This window comes from Eptatretus burgeri, chromosome 16, assembly GCF_056783735.1.
Source record: "Eptatretus burgeri isolate ZD-2024b chromosome 16, Ebu_testis_v1, whole genome shotgun sequence".
Taxonomy (NCBI): domain Eukaryota; kingdom Metazoa; phylum Chordata; class Myxini; order Myxiniformes; family Myxinidae; genus Eptatretus; species Eptatretus burgeri.
In genome coordinates, this window is record NC_140976.1 from 10,275,549 (window position 1) to 10,297,025 (window position 21,477).

General features: G+C 44.3%; 1 protein-coding gene across 2 annotated transcripts in view; it reads right to left on the reverse strand.

Annotated features, from left to right (window-relative positions):
• NUDC (nuclear distribution C, dynein complex regulator) overlaps positions 1 to 21,477 on the reverse strand; it is a 113,686-nt gene that overhangs the window by 6,618 nt on the left and 85,591 nt on the right. For both annotated transcript variants that reach the window (XM_085859934.1, XM_085859933.1), the window contains exons 7-8: positions 20,291 to 20,374; positions 8,506 to 8,624 (exon numbers count right to left, since the gene is read on the reverse strand). In XM_085859934.1, coding sequence (XP_085716060.1) covers positions 8,506 to 8,624; positions 20,291 to 20,374 — 203 coding nt within the window. The remainder of the gene's footprint in view (positions 1 to 8,505; positions 8,625 to 20,290; positions 20,375 to 21,477) is intronic.

Sequence of the window (21,477 nt, forward strand, 5' to 3'; positions counted from 1 at the left end):
CCCCCTCCAATGTAATTTCTACCTTTGTTTCCTCCAATCTATCCTCGAATTTACTTTGTATTTCCCCCAATTTAACATCCACACACTCCTGCATCTCAGTTTTCATTTTCTCCATCTTTTCCCCCAATTCATCCCTCATTAAATCAATCCGTGCACCCAACTGTTCCCCCATTACCCCCAATTGATCTGTCATTTTTTCCCCCTGTGCCGTCATTGCACTCATTAAACGTTCCAACATTGTCCAGATCGACATCGCGCCGGTTTCCGGCGCTGCCGGCCCCGTTACGGGCGATGAAACACGGTCCAAGCTCGGAATGGGGGAGGTTCCAACCCTACCCCCGTCTCTCCCTTCTTCCCCCGACTCGCTGCCAGACACGTGGCCTTCCTCCTAAAACATCTGCACATCCGCCATGGTGCAGAAGTCCCGTTTGCCGCCAATTAATTTAAATTTGAAAAATCCCGCCAAAATTTTCCCGCGCTCGCGCGCTTTTCTGTAATAATTTTATATTCCAATTCGGGGCAAGATTTTAATCTTGGTATATTCTCCCGATACCAAATATAATTTAGAGGGGTTCGAACATCCCACTCCTGACACCAATGTGACGTTCACGGGACTTGAACAGTCCCGCCAACGTAGAATGAGCCGAAACGATGGAGGCGGTTTATTTATTTATAACCCAAACATGGCGGTTCTAATAGCTCTACCGCAAACGGGATGAGGAAGGTGGCACGAGTCGCTTTTCATTGAGTTGATGATGTTTATTTGTTTTTATTATTACCAGAAATAACAAGACTCGGCAAGAAGAGGGATCCGGGGCGATTCGACGGGATGGTGTGGGATCGGGCGTGGGGAAAAACACAGACAAGTCCAATGAATATACAGATCTCAAACCCTCTAAGGCGCCAAGCACACACAGACACAGACACAGACACAGACACAGACACAGACACAGACACAGACACAGACACAGACACAGACACACACACACACACACACACAGACACACACACAGACACACACACAGACACACACACAGACACACACACAGACACACACACAGACACACACACAGACACACACACACACACACACACACACACACAGACACAGACACAGACACAGACACAGACACAGACACAGACACAGACACAGACACAGACACAGACACACACACACACACACACACACAAAACGTAGCTATTTCTGGTGGTCAGGCTGGACCGTGGTGTGGACGCAACTGTCCCTGGATCGGCGTCGGACGAGCTGGCCTTGCTCTCGTCAGGGGGGCAGGAGAAACCGTGGTGCTGTCGACCTCCTGGTCTTGGCCCAAGTCCGCTCACAGCCGCCAGGGAACCAGTTCTGGCGCCAAGTTGCGAGCAGGAGAGGGAGGCAGGTCCGCCCGCCGTTCGACCCCGTACTCCGAGTCAGCAGAACCCCAGAGCCAACCAAGGTGAGGCACGAGGCTCAGCAAGGCTCCAAGACACGATGAAGAACACGATCGAATCAGCACAACAACAAGGACGCTCTCCGCGCAACAGCCTCCACACCAAAAAAACACGATCGTTTTGTTGTGATCTTCCTCTTCCTTTTTCGACCCCGAACAGAACCTTTTTATCCTCCTGTCCTCGTCACTTCCAATCGAGCCGTTTATTGGCCCACCGCCGTCGCCTTCCGCCAATCGTGATCACGGGGCGGAGCCATCCGCTGCACTGTCCTGTGACGTCACGGCCAGTCTCCAGAGAATACCAAAAGGGGTTTACGCAGACACACACCCTATCCCGTGTCCCTATCTAATTACGTGACAATTATCATTTCCCCCTTGAAGAAATGAACATTTACTAGACAACTTATCACCACTGAATTGCTACTTATTACATCGAGATCCTGGTAAACTCGAACAGCATGGCATACCTAATTAAACATCCTAATTACCCTTTGAATGGATACCCCCCCCTCAAACGTAACAATATTTTTCTACACCTGTTGAAGTTGATCAAATTGCTGAGATGGGACCGACCCATAATGTGGAAACATCTAGATTCACCAGAAACTTTCTGAGATAGGGGGCAAGAATGAAAAGGTTTTGTTAAATGATTAACAAATCAAGATCCGAAGCAACATGCAACACAAACGGATGCCCAAGTAGAAAGAATAGGAATATTTAGAATGACTTGATTTGCCAACATGATGCCTCATCTCGAAGGAAAAGCAAAACATCAACAGCAAATCTAAATATACCATCAGAGATGGGGAATCCCCCGCCATTGAATGAAAAAGGTCATACATATTCCAGATAATGAGGGAGGTGAATTGGAAACAAGACACCATTTGGTCATCATCTCAAAAAAGTTCCTCAGGGGTGAGGAACGTAGTAACCAAAACTAATTGAAATCAGATAAGCGGTTTTCCATTTATTACAAAAAACAATTTTTCCAAGATGGCCGCCCCAGTCGGCCATCTTGGATCCGGCCATGCCCAAAATCAATAGGGTTCTTCCTTTTCAGGTGGTACATGTGTGACCCAAATTTCAAATCGATATGGCGAACAGTTTATGAGTTATCGCACTCACAGCTATAAATGTTGACGCCCGGACAGCCGGACGGACAGCCGGACGACCTGAGTGACAACAATATCCCCCTTCCGCCATGCGGCGGGGGATAAAAACTCAGCATATGCTTTTTGGAGGACGCATCCAAAGGGACCGAGTCTTTCAAAAAAAAAATTTTCCAGGGTAACAGTAAATCATTAGTTTCTGCAAAGCTTATTCCTGCAAAAGAACAAGATGTGATGGAGAAATCAGAGCAAGCAATGATCCAAGCACAACGACCTTGAACCGAGAGTTTGCCTCATCAGATGTGGATAATGGGGATTATGGACTCGCATGGCAACTATTTGTTTTCAGCAACATCTGCCTCCCAGGTTGTTCGGTCTCCCGCAAGACATCTGCGATTGGAGATGGCCTCATTATATGCAACGCCACAACTCAGCGCACGTGACTACGAGCTATCACACAGTTGGAATAAAAGAGGCCTTCGGCCTATGGCTTTTACACGACCTTGACAGCCGTTCTGGATAGAACAACTCCACCTCTATCATTTGTTTTTGAGTGCAGACATCAGACGAGTCACAGCGAGGTAGCCACACATGCCCAACGTTCAATTTCCTACCAGACTCCTGCAACTTTTAACAAACTATTGTGCCACGGAAGCACGAACACCAATGAATCAAGCTGCAAATATCATATTGAGATGCAAAGTAAACCTCATGTGTTTTGCAAGAAATATTTTGGGCCTTTTCAATTCGCTCACTCTAATGAAAGCCTATTTCGACAATATACAACAAATTCATCACCTCCACCACCGAAGGTGAACAGAGATGATGTTTTTACCTTTGTTTGCCTGTCTGTGTTTGTGAACAGCATATCTCAAAAAGTTACTGACAGATTCAGATGAAGCTTGGTGGTCAGGTTGGGTGTGTGGAGAGGACGAATCGATTCGATTTCGGTGAAGATCCGGATCCAGCCACGAGATTTCTTCATTTTAATCGATTCTTCACAATTGAGAGGTCGGGCCAAAAATGATACACAGCACGACATTTCAAAAAGTTGTGGACGGATTATGACAAAACTCGGTAGATGAGTTGGTTAGTTGACGAGAACAAGCCAATTAGACTTTGGTTCGGATCTGGATCCGGATCCAGATCCGACCTGTCAATGGGATACAGAAAGTAAACTGTTCAGCCTGGCGGAGGTATGCGCTCTCCCGAGTGACGTTCTCGTTCATTCATACAGCAACGCGTAATATCATCCGTTCAAGTACTGTACCATACCATAAACAGTGCGACAGTCCAGCCAATTCAGTTTCTTAATCTTGGGTTACAATCCTGCACGGGTTGCCACTCTGACACAGCAAATGCAACATGACGTTTTGTTCTTGCACTCGTTTAACTTTGAAAGGTCGACGTTCTTCAAACTGTTATGCACCGCCACAATTCATAAAAATATAACAGATTGTTGCAGCAAGTAACAATATGGGAGAGATTAAAGAAAGCCTTCCAATAAAGAATAGAGAGGTCTGAAATTTTTTTACAGGTGGTAGACGCTGGAAGTAACACGTTCTTATGGAATTTTATAGCCACAGACAAGTCATAAAAACGATAAAAGTTAACAAAAAGCAGCCCAACATCATATTGCCAAATAAGGAGGTTTCAAGATACAACTTTATTTGAGTGTGCGTCAATCTTTTTTTTTTGGGGGGGGGGGGGGTTGACCTCAAGGTGCACAGTTCATGCTTTACTCCAAAATGCATTGTTACACTCTTCATAGTAAAGTTACTTATTGACCTTAAAGGCATTAGAAAACAAAAAGGATTCTGCGGTGAGAAATGCAGTTTTGCTCGTTTTGTTTTCTCGGGAAATTACAATCGGTTATAAGTGGAGGGAAACGGAGGAAATGGAGGCTTTAAATCTGTTTCTTTGATCAGTTCACCATATGGCCTCACATCGTCACAGATGTACCGCTCACACATTTGGCACACGGTGACAAATGCTTCCTTATCCCCGCGGCACAATACTTCGTCGATAAACGTGCCGTCCTTTGTTCTCCCACAAGACCATCATTAAGAGGCACAAACAGGCGTAGCAAATTACACGCGTCGAATCGATACCTCGACCGATTGGCAAAGAGCCCGGAGGCCTTCACTCGTATGTAGAAGCTAACCCTAACCCTGACCCATGACAACTTTCAGGACCTCTTAAAACTGAAGTGATCTGCCGTCACTTAATCATTATGAAAAAGCGTTTCGCTTTCAAGCAAATGAGGCAATGTTAATCGTGGGCTCGCATGCGTTGGCATGCACACCGTTCATCGACAAATCGATGAAAAAGTACATTTAGGTATATCATCGAGTACACATTCCCTGAGCTTTGCAGACACAGCGCAGTCCTTGAGCGAGCTGGTGCGGCGCAAGGGCACGGGCGAAGGTGGTTCGAAGCAATGACATCATTTTGAGCGATTTTGTGAACAGAGACCATCAAGGGCACGGGGGTTTTTTTATAACTGCCTTCAACGCACCAAGCACGACGCCATCACGACATAAAGGTCAACTTAAATTTCTCATGGACTAAAAATCTGCATGTGCTTCGTTAGCATCCCGCTTCCCCTCCTTTCCTTCCCGCCTCCCATGTATAAATGCAATTGGCAGGTAGCCCCTTTATTTTGGGTTCACTTACTCATTAATTGCAGGATAAATCGAGACTTGATCTCGTAAGAACGCACAACACCTCCTTGGTGACGCCCATAGTCAACAAGGCATCAGGGTGTTCACGATGGGTCGTGAACATTGAACTGGTTATCACTGTCACAGGTTGCAGAAATTTCCACCAAACAGCCATGGGAATCGAACCACACCGGTAAGGGCAAAGGAACATGGCTTTGCAGACCTCACCAAGAGGCTCCACTCATTAGATGGCAAAGTCACACAACTGTTTGTTTTCTGAGACAACCGATTACAATCAAAAAAAGGGGGGGGGGGGAGGGGAGGCTGGTTGAAGACAAGCTCAGTTCGAGCTAGAAAATAATAAAGTAGATTTTTTCTTAATATAAAAAGGAAGCCAACAAATACATTTTGAACTTTATCACCAAATTAAAACTGCCAAAGAAAGCTCACAACTTAAAAACTGAAACAAAGAACAAGGATGGGGCTGTAGGGAGTGAACCCAAGGTTTCTAACCACCATAAGTTAAACACAAACCGGTGCACTAAACTGTGTACATATTGTGTCAAAGACATTGCATTTATCACTTCATCACATGGTCCAGACATTTTAGGAGCCAACACAGATGAACACTTCATACCCTTGATTAAGGCTACAGAATAAGGAAACTAGCGACTAATTAGTCACAATAATTGTATACACACACACACACACACACACACACACACACACACACACACACACACACACACACACACACACACACACACACACACACACACACACACACACACACACACACACACACACACACACACACACACACACACACGTCTGTGGAAATGTTCCACGAAGTACTTGTGTCTCTTAATTACGTACTATTTGAACGTTAGTTGCACCGTGACTAGATCTATTAAATACGTACTATTTGAATGTCAGTTTCACCGTGACTAAATCTATTAATTACGTACTATTTCAGGGGGTGTCCAACCCAGGGTCGCGACCTGAACTTGACCCCCCCCCTTCAAAATCCTGGTTTTTGAGGGGGATTTTTCACATCGAAAGTTTTCTCCGACAATTTTTATCATAGGTACCAGTATCACTTGGGTCACGAGGTGAATGCGATTTCAAATTTGGGAACCATTGTACTATTGGAACATGCCTTTTAAACCTTTAGACCCTTATGACTGCTTCGATCCCATTGGACCCTTCAGACATTTTTGATGCTTTGAAGAATTTACATCCTTTAAACCTCTGACCCTTCTAGACCTTGAGACCCTTTAAACCGATATGAACCTTTAGACCCTAACTACAATTGGAATGCATCCTTTAGCCCCCATATACCCTTTAGACCCCTTATGACTCCATTTGAACCATTTCAACCTCTCAGAGCCTTACACCCTTTAGACCTGTAGACCTCTGAAGACCATTTAGGATTTTAGCTCCTTCAGACCCCTTATACCAAGAGACCCCTTTCGACCCTAACTACTATTGGAACATACCCTTTTAGACCCATACAATCCTGAGGACCCCTTCAACCTCGAAGACCACTTAAAACCTTTGGAAATTGCAAGGAAATTATGTGCAGGAAGAGGCCATTCGGCCCATCATGCCTGCTCCACACCAATACCAGATTTAATAAATCCGTCGATAACCCTTCCCTTCATGTGCAGCCTTTTGGCTGCTACACTGGTACTCATTTTGCCAACCTCAGAAGGATGACAGGCTGAGTCACCCCCCTGGTGTTAATTCAGCAGCAAACAGGGCTTGAACTCTGGACCCTAGGATCCCAAGCCCACCACCTTAACCGCTAAGCCAACACCGGGCTAGTAACCATTAGACTCCTTGAAACACACACAACACAAACATCAAAAGTCTTCTTGCAATATACAGACTATACTTTTTTCAGTAAGTAATGCACAAACTCTTCCCACCAAGAGAGGAGTGGGGGGTACTCTGCAAGTCGTCTGTGAAAACCTCAGAACCACCCACTGCTCCTGACAGTGACTGACAGCTTACAGAGGCTGAAGAAGCCTTTGCAGCAATGCCAGCCAACCCCCTTCCCCCCCTTTTACCGCTCCCTCGACACACCTCTCCCCACCTTGGGAAATCAATAAATCCAGCCACGTTTGACTTATTGGCAATCATCAAAATCGGGTGGATACCCCAAAGGTTGAGTTGGCAAGCAGCACAAAGGGATTACGTCCAAAAATCACATCTTAACCGTCACGCTACAACTCCACATGCGATGGCTTGCTAGCTCACCATCAGATGACAATGTCTGTTAAACTCAATGTCCGTGTGTGCACGCGCTTGCACACACAAACACACACGTGCACATAATATGGAAAGGCATATTAAAACCAAATGTCAGATTGGATTTTAACCTGCCACCAATGGTTCTTGGTATTACCCTTGCATTGGGTGGCCCACACCAAGGTTTCCAGCCATGAGCTTTTGCTGCCAAACCACCACAAAACCTAAAACTACTTGGCCCGGCCCCTTATCACGAATGTGCCTGTGTGTGATAACCACATAAAAGTCTGAGCCTTATCAGCATGCCAGCCTTGGATATTGTTTACCAAAGGGTGAGGGCAAGGGAACAGTTCATGGGCGGGCAGTGAGGTGCAACTCGCAAAGGTAGTAATGACAGCAAAACGAGGGTGTAGAAGTTGGGGTGGATTCAAGGTCACCAACAGCTTCCATTCGATGCATTCTCACCTCCACAATTTTACCTCACCTTTTCAACACCGTCACATGATGTGTATCGCATGCTCCAGCTTTTCATCAACTAAAAACTGTCTACCGGGCAAATGGCCTTTGCTTGGCATGATCCACAACCTGGGCCTTCTTGAGGACCAAATATGTTGGTGGAATTTCAATGTCGAAATTCCGCTGCTCAGGTCGAACACCAATGATGTATTTGAAAGTGGCATCGCATTGTGGATTAACATTTGAGAGTCGAACGGTGTACAATTTGGCCATTTTGACCAAAAAACCTCCCCAAAAAACAATCAATTGGTAACGACCATTTGTGCAACTTAAAAAACAAAAAACGTTTTTATGTTCAGACTCTAATCAGCGTCACAAAGCAACACTGCTCAGAATTGAAAAGCCACGTCAAAACTAAATGAGGCAAGTCAATGAACAAGAAAAAAAACATAGAATAAAAAAAAACATTGGCCCAACCACCCCTTCGTTCCACATTATCTTCTCACCACTGCCAAGCACTCCCAAAACCTGTATGATAGTGTGTGAAGTGATAGCGTTACAGTTCAAAGAAGCACGTACTTCTTGAGCACATCTTGCTTTTTCTGATCCTCGGAGGTAGGCAGGCCGAGGGCCTTCTGCCGTTGATCGTACATCATCTTCTCCACCATACTTCGCGTCTCTCCATCCAAGTCAGACAGCTAAAACGGGTCACAAAGACGTGCAAACACAGTTAGTATGAACGACAAGCATCTGATTATTTAATCAAAATCGTAAACGTTTTGCCTACTCAAGTACAGAATACGTCCATCGATCATGAAAACAAGCTTGTTGCACAATTTGCAAGCAATACATACTGTACAAAGCAATTGCCCATGTGATTGAGCTGTTCTACAATGTTATGTTATCTTCATTCCCTTTCAGCTGTATTACCTCAGAATATTTAATTTCGGAGTCTCGTTTCAAGGTTGTATCTGGAAATTGTTTGCGTGACTGGTATTCGAAGATAGTGCATGCAATGCATGAGCGCAGGCCACGCTTCAGAAATAAAAGGAGAAGATAACAAAAATGGGTTAATTAGTTACATTGGAATTTGCATGTCTGGAGTTATATGGCCAAATGGAACACGTGATTTTTTCAATTGGGCCAATCAACGATGTGTTTGAGCGAGGCGACCAATCAGCGTGCAAGATGACATCATACAAGGGACGGTTTTGAGTGTGAGCATTGGCAGTTGAGGAGGGACCTCCACAGGGGTGAGGAGCGTGTGTGGTTTCTCTCAGCAGGACTCCCCACTGGGGGGCCAGGGCTTGTTTTGGCCACCCCAGTGAAAGAAGGAACCACTTCTGTGATCCTCGGGACACCAATGGGATGACATTCGTGGGGAAACAATTGCCTGCTCTCACCACCAAATCCAGGCCAAAAATCTCACCAAATCTCACCACCAAAAAGGCACCCGCCTCACTCAACTCAACCATCACTGAAGTTCCCTATTTTCTTTATTTCCCCGTCCCCCCCAAATTTTATAAATCTTCTTTATATCTGACTATCTCTCGAGTGTGTATGTGTGTCAATTGAGATCGAGTAAGTTAGATGAAGCAGAGATCTATAATTGTTAATGTCATTTATTTTCCAAATCTGGATGGCTTCTTCTCCTTCACAGTAATTTGTTGTTATTGATGTTTTACATAATTCCTGCCCTGGTTTCATTTATCCATTTCATTAAACTTTACATTTGACTTTTCATTCCTGTGGTTGTAAAATTGAATGCCCCGTGCGCAAAATAACTACAAGCGAGCACACGCAAGTTGCGTTCTTGGCATATGCAACCAAATTCAAATTATAACGGTTGCTGAAGCACCATTCGGCGCACTCCAGTTTAAATTCAGGCCTCAATGCTCAAGTTATCTTGGAGTGATAACCTTGGAATCACCAGGTACGAATCCATTTAAACTCATTTCAGTGGTTGCTAAGAGACAAGGAAGCAGATTATAAAAAAAACAAAAAACAGACGTTTATAAGTAACCGTTTGAAGAGTTGAACACCAGTTTGATCTCGAGATGAGTGGGATGGTCGTGTCTGTTGGTGGACATGTTATATTTAAGGTAAGATGTGCATGATTTAATATATTATCATATAATAGAATGTGTGATGGGAGTTGGAACTTTGTGTTAATACATTAAATCCTCGAGCGAGTAAAGTCTGATTAGTGGTTACATCAATGTGTTGACCGACTGCATGGACACAGCTGAGGTTGTGGATCTTTTGATGTGGATCCATGACCATGGTTGTGGATTTGCCATTTGGAGAGATTCTGGGCTGAAAGAAACGAAACCTCGAGGAAGAACGGTGCCCAGCTGATGACCAGTGTGGTTGGGAAACCATAAATTTGTTTACAATTTAAGGTTCTTACTTCAGGTAAGGGAACAATGTTTTGAGGTTAACATCATTTACAGCAATCCTATAAGTTATATTATATTTCAGGAATAGCCGATACTGTACAAGTGTGTGTGTGTGTGTGTGTGTGTGTGTGTGTGTGTGTGTGTGTGTGTGTGTGTGTGTGTGTGTGTGTGTGTGTGTGTGTGTGTGTGTGTGTGTGCGCGCGCACACACCAATACAAGAAGTTCGAAAAGACAGAAATCTTTATTTTTAACTTGCAAAAGTACCCGTCCCTAGTGACAGAAAAAGCTATCCGTGGTGATGGTGAGAATAACAGCAGAAGGCCAGGCAGTCGTCTGGGAAATTAAATCCTTCCTGTAATGCTCAACTTCACCAAAGGTAATTCAAACCAACTGCAACAGTGGTTAAGTATACCCCCATCATTTTTCCCGGGGGGGGGGGGTTCTTTGCGGCTGAATAAACCACTAACCACGGTAAAACTTGGCCAGTTCAACCTTTTACCTCTGACAAATTTGGTCCAAATTTATCCAGAGACTTACAAATGCAATTGTAACACACAGACAGACAGATCGACATTTATTGTTATAGACGAGTCATTTATTTTCCAAATCTGAATGGCTTCGTCTCCTTTACAGTAATTTGTTATTATTATTAGCCTGCGTTGGACTTCGTCTGAAATGGGAGCTTAAGTATTTGGTCTCAATTTTAGTGTGCGGGTGTGCGTGCGTAAGCAACCATATCTCAGACGTGTATGGACCAATTTTATTCGTACTTGGCAAAAAGACAGCACATGATTGTATACATATGGGTGTCATTTTTTTTTCTGACATCAGATCCAAGATGGCCGACTGGCGGCCATTTTAGTTATAAAAAAACCTGATGAACGCGTCCTCAACCATTTGTCGCACATGCATTTAAAGATGTTGTTGAAACCTGGCACAAAGACAATGATGAAATCTTATATATGCACGTCATTGTTCTTCGAGATCAGATCCAAGATGTCAACTGGTGGCCATTTTGTTACCACAACGTGTCCCCAAACATTTTTCTCCGACATGCATGGTCCGATTTTGTTCAAACTTGGCACGAGCACAGTACACAATGGAATACACTTGCACCGAACTATATTTTGTGATCTGATCAAAGATGGCCCACTGGTCGACTGGCAGCCATTTTAGTTGTAAAAACAAAAAACCCGATCTCAACCGTTTCTCGGACATGCATTTACCGATCTTGTTCAAACTTGGCACAGATAACGAACGATGGCTTACATATACACGTCATTTTCTTTCGAGATCAGATTTAAGATGGCTGACTGGCGGCCATTTTACTTGTACAAAAAAACCTGATGTTGAGTCAGCTGCTGGAATTTCAGGTTTCATAGGTCAAAACTAAGATCCAGGCTTTCAATGACATCTTGGATGCTTCTATCCAGTCTGTACCTGTTTGTGGAGAGGATGTTGAGGTCACGGAGAGATTCACTTACCTTGGCAGTGATAGTCATAGCTCTGCTGGCTGTGATCCAGAGGTCAATTGACATCTGGGTCGGGCCTGGTGAGTCATGGATTCACTGGATCAAGGGGTGGGGCACTGCCTGTACCTGTGCAGGAGAACAAAAGTTCGAGTCTTCGGTTCTTGGTGCTTCCACTTGCTCTACGGATGTAAGACTTGGACTCTGACCAGGGATCTGAGACAGAGACTTAATTCCTTTGGTACCAGGTCTCTTCGGAGAATCCTTGCCTATCACTGGTCGGACTTTGTGTACAACGAGCGGTTGCTGAGAGAGACTCGGATGAGATTTGTTACCTGCATAGTCCGTGAGCATCAGTTGCGGCTGTATGGACATGTGGCTCATTTTCCTGACGCTGATCCTGCTCACCAGATTCTCTCAGCGAGGGAGTCTCATGAGTGGAGGAGGCCAGTGGGCCGACCCCGTGCCTTGTGGTTGCAGCAGGTTGATCGGCATCTCAAAGAGATGGGGATGGGTCAGGCATCTGCCTGGGGGATGGCCAGACAGAGGCCCCTGGAGTGGGTGGATTCTACATGGATGGAAAGTGGACGCAGCGACGCACTGCAAGGGCGCATGTTCCCATCCCTGACCTGACCTTCAACTCCATACAGCAAAATTACTAAAACAATGGGGGCTGACATTTTATGTCTTTTTTACTTGTTGATGTCGTTTTACATGCTTTCTGCCCTGGTTTCATTTATCTATTTCAACGGACGACATCTGTCAGGAAACAAATGCATGCTCTACCAAACAAATCTCGGCAAAGGCACCTTTCTCAGCTTGACCAGCCCTGAAATTCCAAATTATTTACTTTATTGCCCCTCAACCCCCAACCTCATAACCCTTATTTACATCTGACTACCTCTGGCTGCTGCTGCTGTTTATCATGGAACTGAAAGACATTTGGAGGAAACCCAATGTCTTTGAGGCAATATATCCTTTTCATGTCCTTCAAAGATGAACGGACCCGAACCATCTCAACTTTCTAGACCTGTAGGTAGGCCACAGTGATCTTTAGCTAAACAAGGTGCTTAAAAGAGTCTTTACGCGTGAATGATGTATCTTATTACCTGTCCAATTTTCTGGCCATCAGATTATGTGTGGACTGTATATGGATTGTTTACAACTTATCTTGAGGCCTCATATGTGATTTCTCCCAGCCGTGGCTTCAAGTGTGACATGCGATATTTCCCCGACACCCTCACAGCCCAATTGTAACATGTATTTGATGCATAACCCTATTCCTAATGGTCGCTGGCTTTGTTTAACACTCCCCTGAGGGGATTTGGAGAAAATTGAACTTATCCATGTTTATTTACACATGGGTGATGTATACACTAAGAGTCACTGGTCCACATACCTACTGGATGTAAAAAAATATTATAACCACAAATTAATCAACTCCATCCAATAATAATGGCATATTAATGTCGTTATTACAAAATAATATTACTCGTAATAGTATTAATAACAACATTAACAACAAAAAGAGCAATCAGGCCGGAACAAGCAAAAAGAAAAGATGAAGTCGTCAGGAAGAACCTGGATCAGAGTCACATTTCAGCTGCTACTCTACCCTAAAACCCATCCAAGCACAACCAAATGAGCCTTATTCAACAACAAAAAAATAAACCAATGTCACCCGCAGGGTGACCCGTATCTTGCCAAAAGGTGACCACATGTGACTTCTTTAAGGTCACACTGAGGTGAACAGAGCTGCTATCCACCAGGAGCGACTCCTTGAGGAATATCTGCCTACAAGAGATTCCGATGAGAATCGTTCTACAGAGTAACCATGAAAAATATGCTTTTGCCTCATAACGTCACCAAATTATGTCATAATGTCTCAAGCTTGATATATCTGGAAAGCACTCATCGAGGTGTTCAATTTGAAGTACTACACGATATGGTTCCTAAAACTTGAAAATTTGACCTTGGGGTCAAATATGTTTGACCTGAGGCGCTAACCATGAAGGTCAAGGCCAATCGCCACCAAAAATTAATCAGCTGAGCGCCAGACCATGAACTATATTCCCATGAAGTTTGAAGACGATCCGATCAAAATTACTCAAAAAATAAGGGTTTCGTCGACTCCCCTGATTTGCGCCAAAGTGACCTTGACCTTCAAAATTTTGTGCACTGAAAGGGACCTCTATAGGCCTCTGATATGCGAAGTTACAAAAATTTCCGATGATAACTGTGCCCTGCAGAATTTTTTATACGTGATTACAGACAAACAAACAAACAAACAAACAAAAAAAAAACATACAAGCTGACTAACATATCTTGCAAAAACTTTGTTTTGGCAAGATAAAAAACTCAGATCAGAAAATTTAACAATTGTGGCTGCCAGACCATGCGTCCGATCAAGTTGAAATTGAAAACATGCATTCCATATCACCACGACGTCATAGTTGTGAAGTTTCACATCGATTGGTTAAGCAGTTCCAGAGAAAACGTAATTTAATATTTTTCTTCAATCCTATATGGCTGCCAAACCATGTAACCTTTCAATTATTCCTCAACAAACATGTACACCCAAGGCTTGGGGAACATTTGTGTGAGGTTTCCCCTTGATCTGTCCTGCCATTCTGAAGATTTTTTATAGGTTTTCAGGTAAATCCAATACGGCTGCCAAACCATGTGACCTATGATGTCATGCGTGAAACTTTTGTTCCTTGTGGATAGGTGGTCCTACTTGGCACAGCAACGAACGGATCATGATCCATAGAGGTTGGACAAAAATGTTATCAAAGCTTTTTCACCTGAAATGTCTTCATTGGTGGTATGTCTCATCAGAAAAAAAACCCCACCCGAATCCGCCCATGGGAAACCTCGTTTTGACCTCAAATCCAAGACGGCCGACATTGTACAGGTGCAAAACTTAAAATGAACCTAATTTTGGAAAGAAACAACAAAGAAACACTTTTAAGGTGTCATTTTTAACTAATTTAAGGACTCCCGTTCATTTAGTGAAATTTTCGGAACCATTAGAGGTCACGATTATGTGTTAAGGTCAAGGTCAATGTAAAATTTAATCAAAATTTGATCTCAAAGCTCACCAAATGACGCGTATTAACGCGGGGGAAAGAAAGAAAGAAAGAAAGAAAGAAAAAAAAAAAAAAAAAAAAAAACGCTCAGTGTGGCATCATCACCTATAGATCACATTAGTTAACTCATTCGGCCCGAGACCCATAAAAATACGGGTTTCTGGCCAAAGTGTTGGGGATGAGACCCATATACATATATATATATATATATATATATATATATATATATATATATATATATATATATATATATATATTGTTGCGGTTGAGGAAATTCGCAAACCACCATTCAGGTCCCGTAGGTGAGATATCTCTGTAAGTACATGTGTAGTTAGCCCCAAACCCGTTGTTTAGAGGGAATAAATGTGATTCATTCGGGCTGCGACCCTTTGAGATAGTCGTTTTTCTGTTCTATCTTTATTTTGAACCAACCACGTCTCAACCGCCATCACACAACAACCACCAACCACAACGCCGCTTCACAACAACAACAACGCCAACATCCACGACCTTTACCTTCACAACTCGCTCCCGCAAACATCGCATCACCGCCATTGCAAACGTCGCCATGGCCATGGACCACCACTTTAAACCCTCCACCACCTTCGCCTCTCCTTCTGCGGCCATTCCCGCACCGCTTGTGGGCACCGAGCGTCAGGCTGTCCTGGCCTCGTGCGGGACGCGTGCCGAGCCGCGGATGCAAATAGCGGCCTTTCCGAGGAGAAGTCGGATCACGAATGATACACGCCCACTTCTGATCCGTCCAATCAGCAAGCGTGGGGCGGTTTGGCCCCGCCTCCAGGCGCGTCACAGTAGAATCGGGATATGCAAATTCGAGGATCAGGGGAGACTCACGCCCCTTTTTCTCCGTCCAATGGGCGAGCGTGGCTCCACCCCCGAGCTCGTTCTGATCCAGAAATTTGCATATGGGTTCTCCTGCCGGACTATAAAGCGCCGAGCGCGGGGCGAATGCAGTCAGTTTTGAGAAGAGTCAAGGTGAGTTTGAGAAGGTCGAGGCAGTCAAGTTGGGTCTGGAGAGGAGCAGTCTGTGGAGCCGCGAGTCAAGTCGGGTCTGGAGAGTGGCAGTCTGTCGGGGTTCGGAGTCTGTCGGGGAGCTGCAGAGAGGGGAAGCCTGAAGCCTGAAGCATGGTCGAGGTGGTTTGCTGCAGTCGGCTGAGGAGAATTGGGGAGGAGGTCGAATAGCTCGGGTCCAAGGCAAGGAAGACGGCGGTCGGCGACGAGCTCGCAGTGGAGTCGCTCGTCGCGGGACCCAAGCAAGCCAGCTATCCTCTTTCCCCAGAGCATCAACAATTCCCCCCTTTTTCCCCCCGCGCTGAGATAGTGCAAAAAGGGGGCCCCGTTCCCACCCCACTCCAAGCAGTGCCAACGAAACCCGCGAAGGAGCGCGGAGTCGGGGCGCCGCCACATTTGCGGCTCATCACAAGACACGGGTAGGATCCACCCGGTCTCGCGGCCCACAGGCCCCGTCTCCCCCCTTGTCTTTGAGGGTGGCCCTTTTCTTTTGTTTTTGATTAAATGTGTTGTCGGCGCCGTCTGTAAAGTAAAACTGTGTAAGTGTTGCCGTGTGCTCGCGTAGTCGGTAGTAGATCTGCATTGTTGTGTTTCTTTTGTTACATCTGATTTTGGTGCATAATTGTTGTAATTGTTTATGTGTGCTATCCGTGTGCCGCGGAATAAATGTGAATTATGTTGAACTGTTTTTCCCGTTTCGCTTCGTCTTTTCTTTAATTGAATCTCCATCTTGCTTCACGTAAAGGGTTGGTAGTGAGCTTAATACGCCCGATAATTAATCGGAACCGTCGAGGCCGACGATAACACCGCTCGGTTATCCCGATAGTACGGAACGGGTCGCTTAAGTGGCCCGTGTCCGGAGTCGACCTGCGGCGAGGTGCGATCGCCCGGTCTACCCTCCGCGTGGGTACTTAGGTAGGTCGAGTTTGGCGAACAACCCTATCCCACGCGGGGGGCCGATTGGCACGATCGTGGTGAGGCCGAAAGGCCCACCCGTGACTAGCTCCCGGTGTTAATCCGAGAGGGTCACAACAGAATTGTCCGTCCGGTGGGCGACGTGCCGCGATTCGAGTTACGTGGCCGTTCGCACGCCGGCGGGCGCGAATTCGCAACAATACATATGGGTTATTATGACGTTATGTGACGAAATGTAACATTAAGACATCATGGACGTCATATAGCCCAAGCACTCTAGTTATGCCGAGATATGTGCAATGTATGTCCGGCATGTACACAGCACCTATGGATGTGCACTGGTTGTGTTTGATGGGTATAACGGCTCCACTACTAAGGATGAAGCTCATCGCCGTAGGACAGGGAGCGACATTGGTGCTTCAGTCTCAGTTTCTGCAGAAATGCGTCTAACCATGAGTAAGAAAGCTTTCCTTGCCAACACATCAAACAAGCAGGCCCTCATCAACCTCCTTGCAGAGGATATGGTCAAAGCAGACATCACCGTTGAGCATGTAGAAGGGATGCCGACTACAAGATCTGTATGCTAGCATGTTTGTCTGCGAAGAACAGTCAAACAGCCGTTGTCGCAGAAGATTCGGATGTATTTCAGTTGATGATACATCATGCTGATGCCACAGATAACAGTGACAACCTGTACATGGTGACCGCCAAACAGACGGTGTGCATCACAACGTTGAAGAAGAAACTGGATCCTGCCCTCTCGGAAAGTCTACTCTTCCTGCACGCTTTCAGTGGGTGTGATACCACATCAAGGCCATATGGAATCGGCAAAGTGACTGTTTTTACAAAGTTAGCAGCTCTGAGCAAGCCAGGCACCGTTTTTATGTCTCCATCTTCATCAAAACAGGACATCGAACAGGCAGGAGAACATGCCATGCTGGAGATATATGGGTGCACTACATCACTAAACCTCAACGCAGCAAGGGTGACGAAGTTCCTATTGAAGGTAGCTACTTCTACACAATATGTATCTCCAGAAAAGCTTCCGCCGACGAGTGACACAGCCACCTTTCATAGTCATCGGACTTATTACCAAGTGCAGGGATGGCGTGGCAATGATAGCGCCTCTGCAGTTTGGGGTTGCAAAGCCACTCCCGGTGGTCTTGTGCCTATCAGGATGACTCAGCCAGCAGCACCAGAGCGACTCCTCAAGATAATTCGGTGCAATTGTGGTGGCCAGTGTGACAAAAAAAAACATGCACCTGCCGCAAGAATGGACTACAGTGCACACCAGCTTGTGGCCAATGCAGGGGAATAACATGCATGAATGTGCCACATGTGGACAATCAGGATGATGATGACCAGGATGTAGATCTCAATAATAATACAATGGATTGACATTGCAATTTGACTTTAAAAAATTATCACTCATACAATATCATTTAAGTGATCAGGCATAGTAAACTTTGTTATTAGAGACCTTAACATGGGTTTCAAAATAATGTCACTGCAAGGTCACAAAATCTGTTTGGATTCTTACTTATTTGGTTAAATTTGGCTACGATTATGATCTCGATGCCAATCTCATAAATAAGTGAATGGACATCTTGAAAGAGTCCATTGAAAATGATACATCCAATGTACTTTATTTTGAGTCGATTTGCATCATTTTGATCAAATTCAGGGTCAAATTTGACCTCGACCTTGAATTTATCACATGATCGAGATATCCAATCACCTCAAAACTATTACTAAATGAATGAGCATCTTAATGGTATATGTGGCAATAACAACCAATATATTTTATCAATAACTATCATTTTGGCATAACTCTTGATACAATTTAGGTCAAATTTAACGTTGCTTCGGTCAAATTTAACGTTGACCTTGACTTTGATATATGACCATGATATCTAACGATCTTATAAGTATCACTAAACGAATGGGGGTCCTCAAATTAGTTAAAATGACACCTTAAAAGTGTTTCTTTGTTGTTTCTTTCCAAAATTAGGTCCATTTTAAGTTTTGCACCTGTACAATGTCGGCCATCTTGGATTTGAGGTCAAAACGAGGTTTCCCATGGGAGGATTCGGGTGGGGTTTTTTTTCTGATAAGAAATATCGCCAATGAAGTCATTTCAGGTGAGAAAGATTTGATAACATTTTTGTCCAACCTAAATCGTTCGTTGCAAGGACTAGATGTGTAAAGTTTCACCTCAATCTGTTCAGCCACTTCAGAGATTTTTGAGGTTTAAATTATTTTTATTTTTTTAAACAACACGGCTGCCGAATCACGTGACCGATTTCGTCAACAATATTTTTTCTGTGGACCATTTTATCCCGAGATGACCCTCAAAAATTTTAATACTGATCAGATGTAGCATTCTACCAATGCAATTATGACATCATAACGAAGACACCTATGATGTCATAAAAAAAAAATCACATTCCCCATGTGGAGTACTTGGCATGTGGCAAGTTTCAATTTTTTTCCTTGGTGCAGTTTCGGAGATACAGAGGTCCAAAGTTTTTCTGTTTTTCCAACATGGCTGCCATACCACATGACCTGTGACGTCACAATTATCATTAAAACATTCTCATGAGTAGTCGCTCCGATGGTGAAAATTTCGTCTCAATCCGAGAAGCGGTTGCAGAGAAAAACACGAAAGTTCTGTGCGGACAAAGAAAAAAAAAAAAAAAACGGACCCAAATGTAATACCTTCTCCTTCGGCGAGGGTAACTCGACGTGCCGCTTATAACCGGCGAGCAGTTACACCAGGTACAGAAGGCCACCCGTGCCAAAGACGATGCCATCCTATGACTATGCCATCCATCACACATCGCCTGTACCGATGACGATGCCATCTCACGCCACTCGTTGCAATGACAATGCCATCCGATATCATTTTTATCAAACTATATTTCTCACAGCTCGTCCATCCCAAGAACTGTCACTTATAACTGCGAGCGGTGATTCTACATGGGCGCTTACAAAAACGTGAGCCACGAGGAATAAAGTTTGATAAATATGACGTCATAGTTTACACAGTTTGGCAACCATAAGGGATCGAAGGAAAACATTAAAAATGTTTTTCTCTGGAACCATTTAACCGATGATGTTATACAATCAAACTGTTATCATGTGTACCCGACGATATACCAAAAATTTAATATCGATGGGTTAAGTAGTTTCAGAGAAATATTTAAAAAAAGATTTTTGTTCACTTCAATATGGTTGCCTGACCATGGAACCAATTATGTTTTAGTGATCACCCTAGTATCCCCATGGGTAGTCGACGATACACTTAAAGGGGAACCCAAATGCGCCATTGAGAATCATTGCCTCTCGTGTATCCAAGTTCTTTGTACAACAGGCAAACTGCACGCACAACACAAGTGCACAGATAAATGTGACAAAGCAATGTGCGTGCGATTAGCCGTCCATACGGACACAATCCTACCTTTGAATTCTCTGGATTGACTTTGCGAGTGTTCATTTCTGGGTCTGTCGTAACCACTCTGCTCCACCATTCCATTTTGTTTATCTGCAGATGGAGAGAAAAAAACAAACAAACTCAAATGAACCGTCATCCCAGCATGTCTCGCATGTTCCGTGTTCAAACGCTAGAAACAGCAGGTGATTTTGTTTTATTGCAGAGTCAAGGCTGCATTTTCATCAAGTTCCTGTTCCTCTTAATCATCGTACAAGTGAAGAGGCAGACTCGCTTCAATTCACCCCGACCCCCATTTCTATACAACATCCAACAGCCTATCCATATCGTCAGCTCATATCGTGCAGAAAACATTCTCGCGCTCTAAGTGTCGGTTCAAAGCATGCCTTAATTGGAAAGAGTGCCGAACTCTCCAGCACTCTGTTAAGAGAACGGAATGAAGGTTGGACCGGCCGCATACGTCACATTCCTCTGCCTTCATACATGGTAGACAAAACAAAGATTTGACCTGTGGGGAAAATGCTGGCCCATGTGACAGTCACACTGGTTGACTGGAATAATCGAGGATTTATTTTGCAACAAGTTATTTCTATTGTAGCACACTTCACATCAACTTGGTTTAATAATTAACTTAATTATATAATTTAAACGCCGAATAGGTTAGTGCAATATATTACTGCGACGTGAAAACCAATATATACACTTATAAACTGCAATCATTTTCACCACGAGTGTAAACTCTGGCAGAAATCGAAGGCAAAGAAAATAAATACTGTCGAAAAGAAGATGAGAGTAAAATTTACATATTTCGCACAAAAACTTGCAAAAGTTAGAACTGTTTGAAGACAAATCGTATCCACTCCATGCGATGTATGGCGTGACAGGACAGGACGTAGTAGTAGTAGTAGTAGTAGTAGTAGTGGTAATAGTGATGATAAATGAGTGTATAGGCATGTTACTGGTGCTTCTGTTATTATTACTCTTGTTATTGACAAGTATTTTCATTTCAATCTTCACTGAGAATACCAACACAGCCTGGCACCCCCCACCCCCTCCACATACACTCCCAATTGAGAGACCTAAACACAGGAATTGTACGCACAACACCAAGCAGCTCAAGTGCCTCGTGAACATACTAATGTGCGATTGTGTTACCTCTGTGCACAGGTGAAAGGATAATGCCCCACACAATCTTA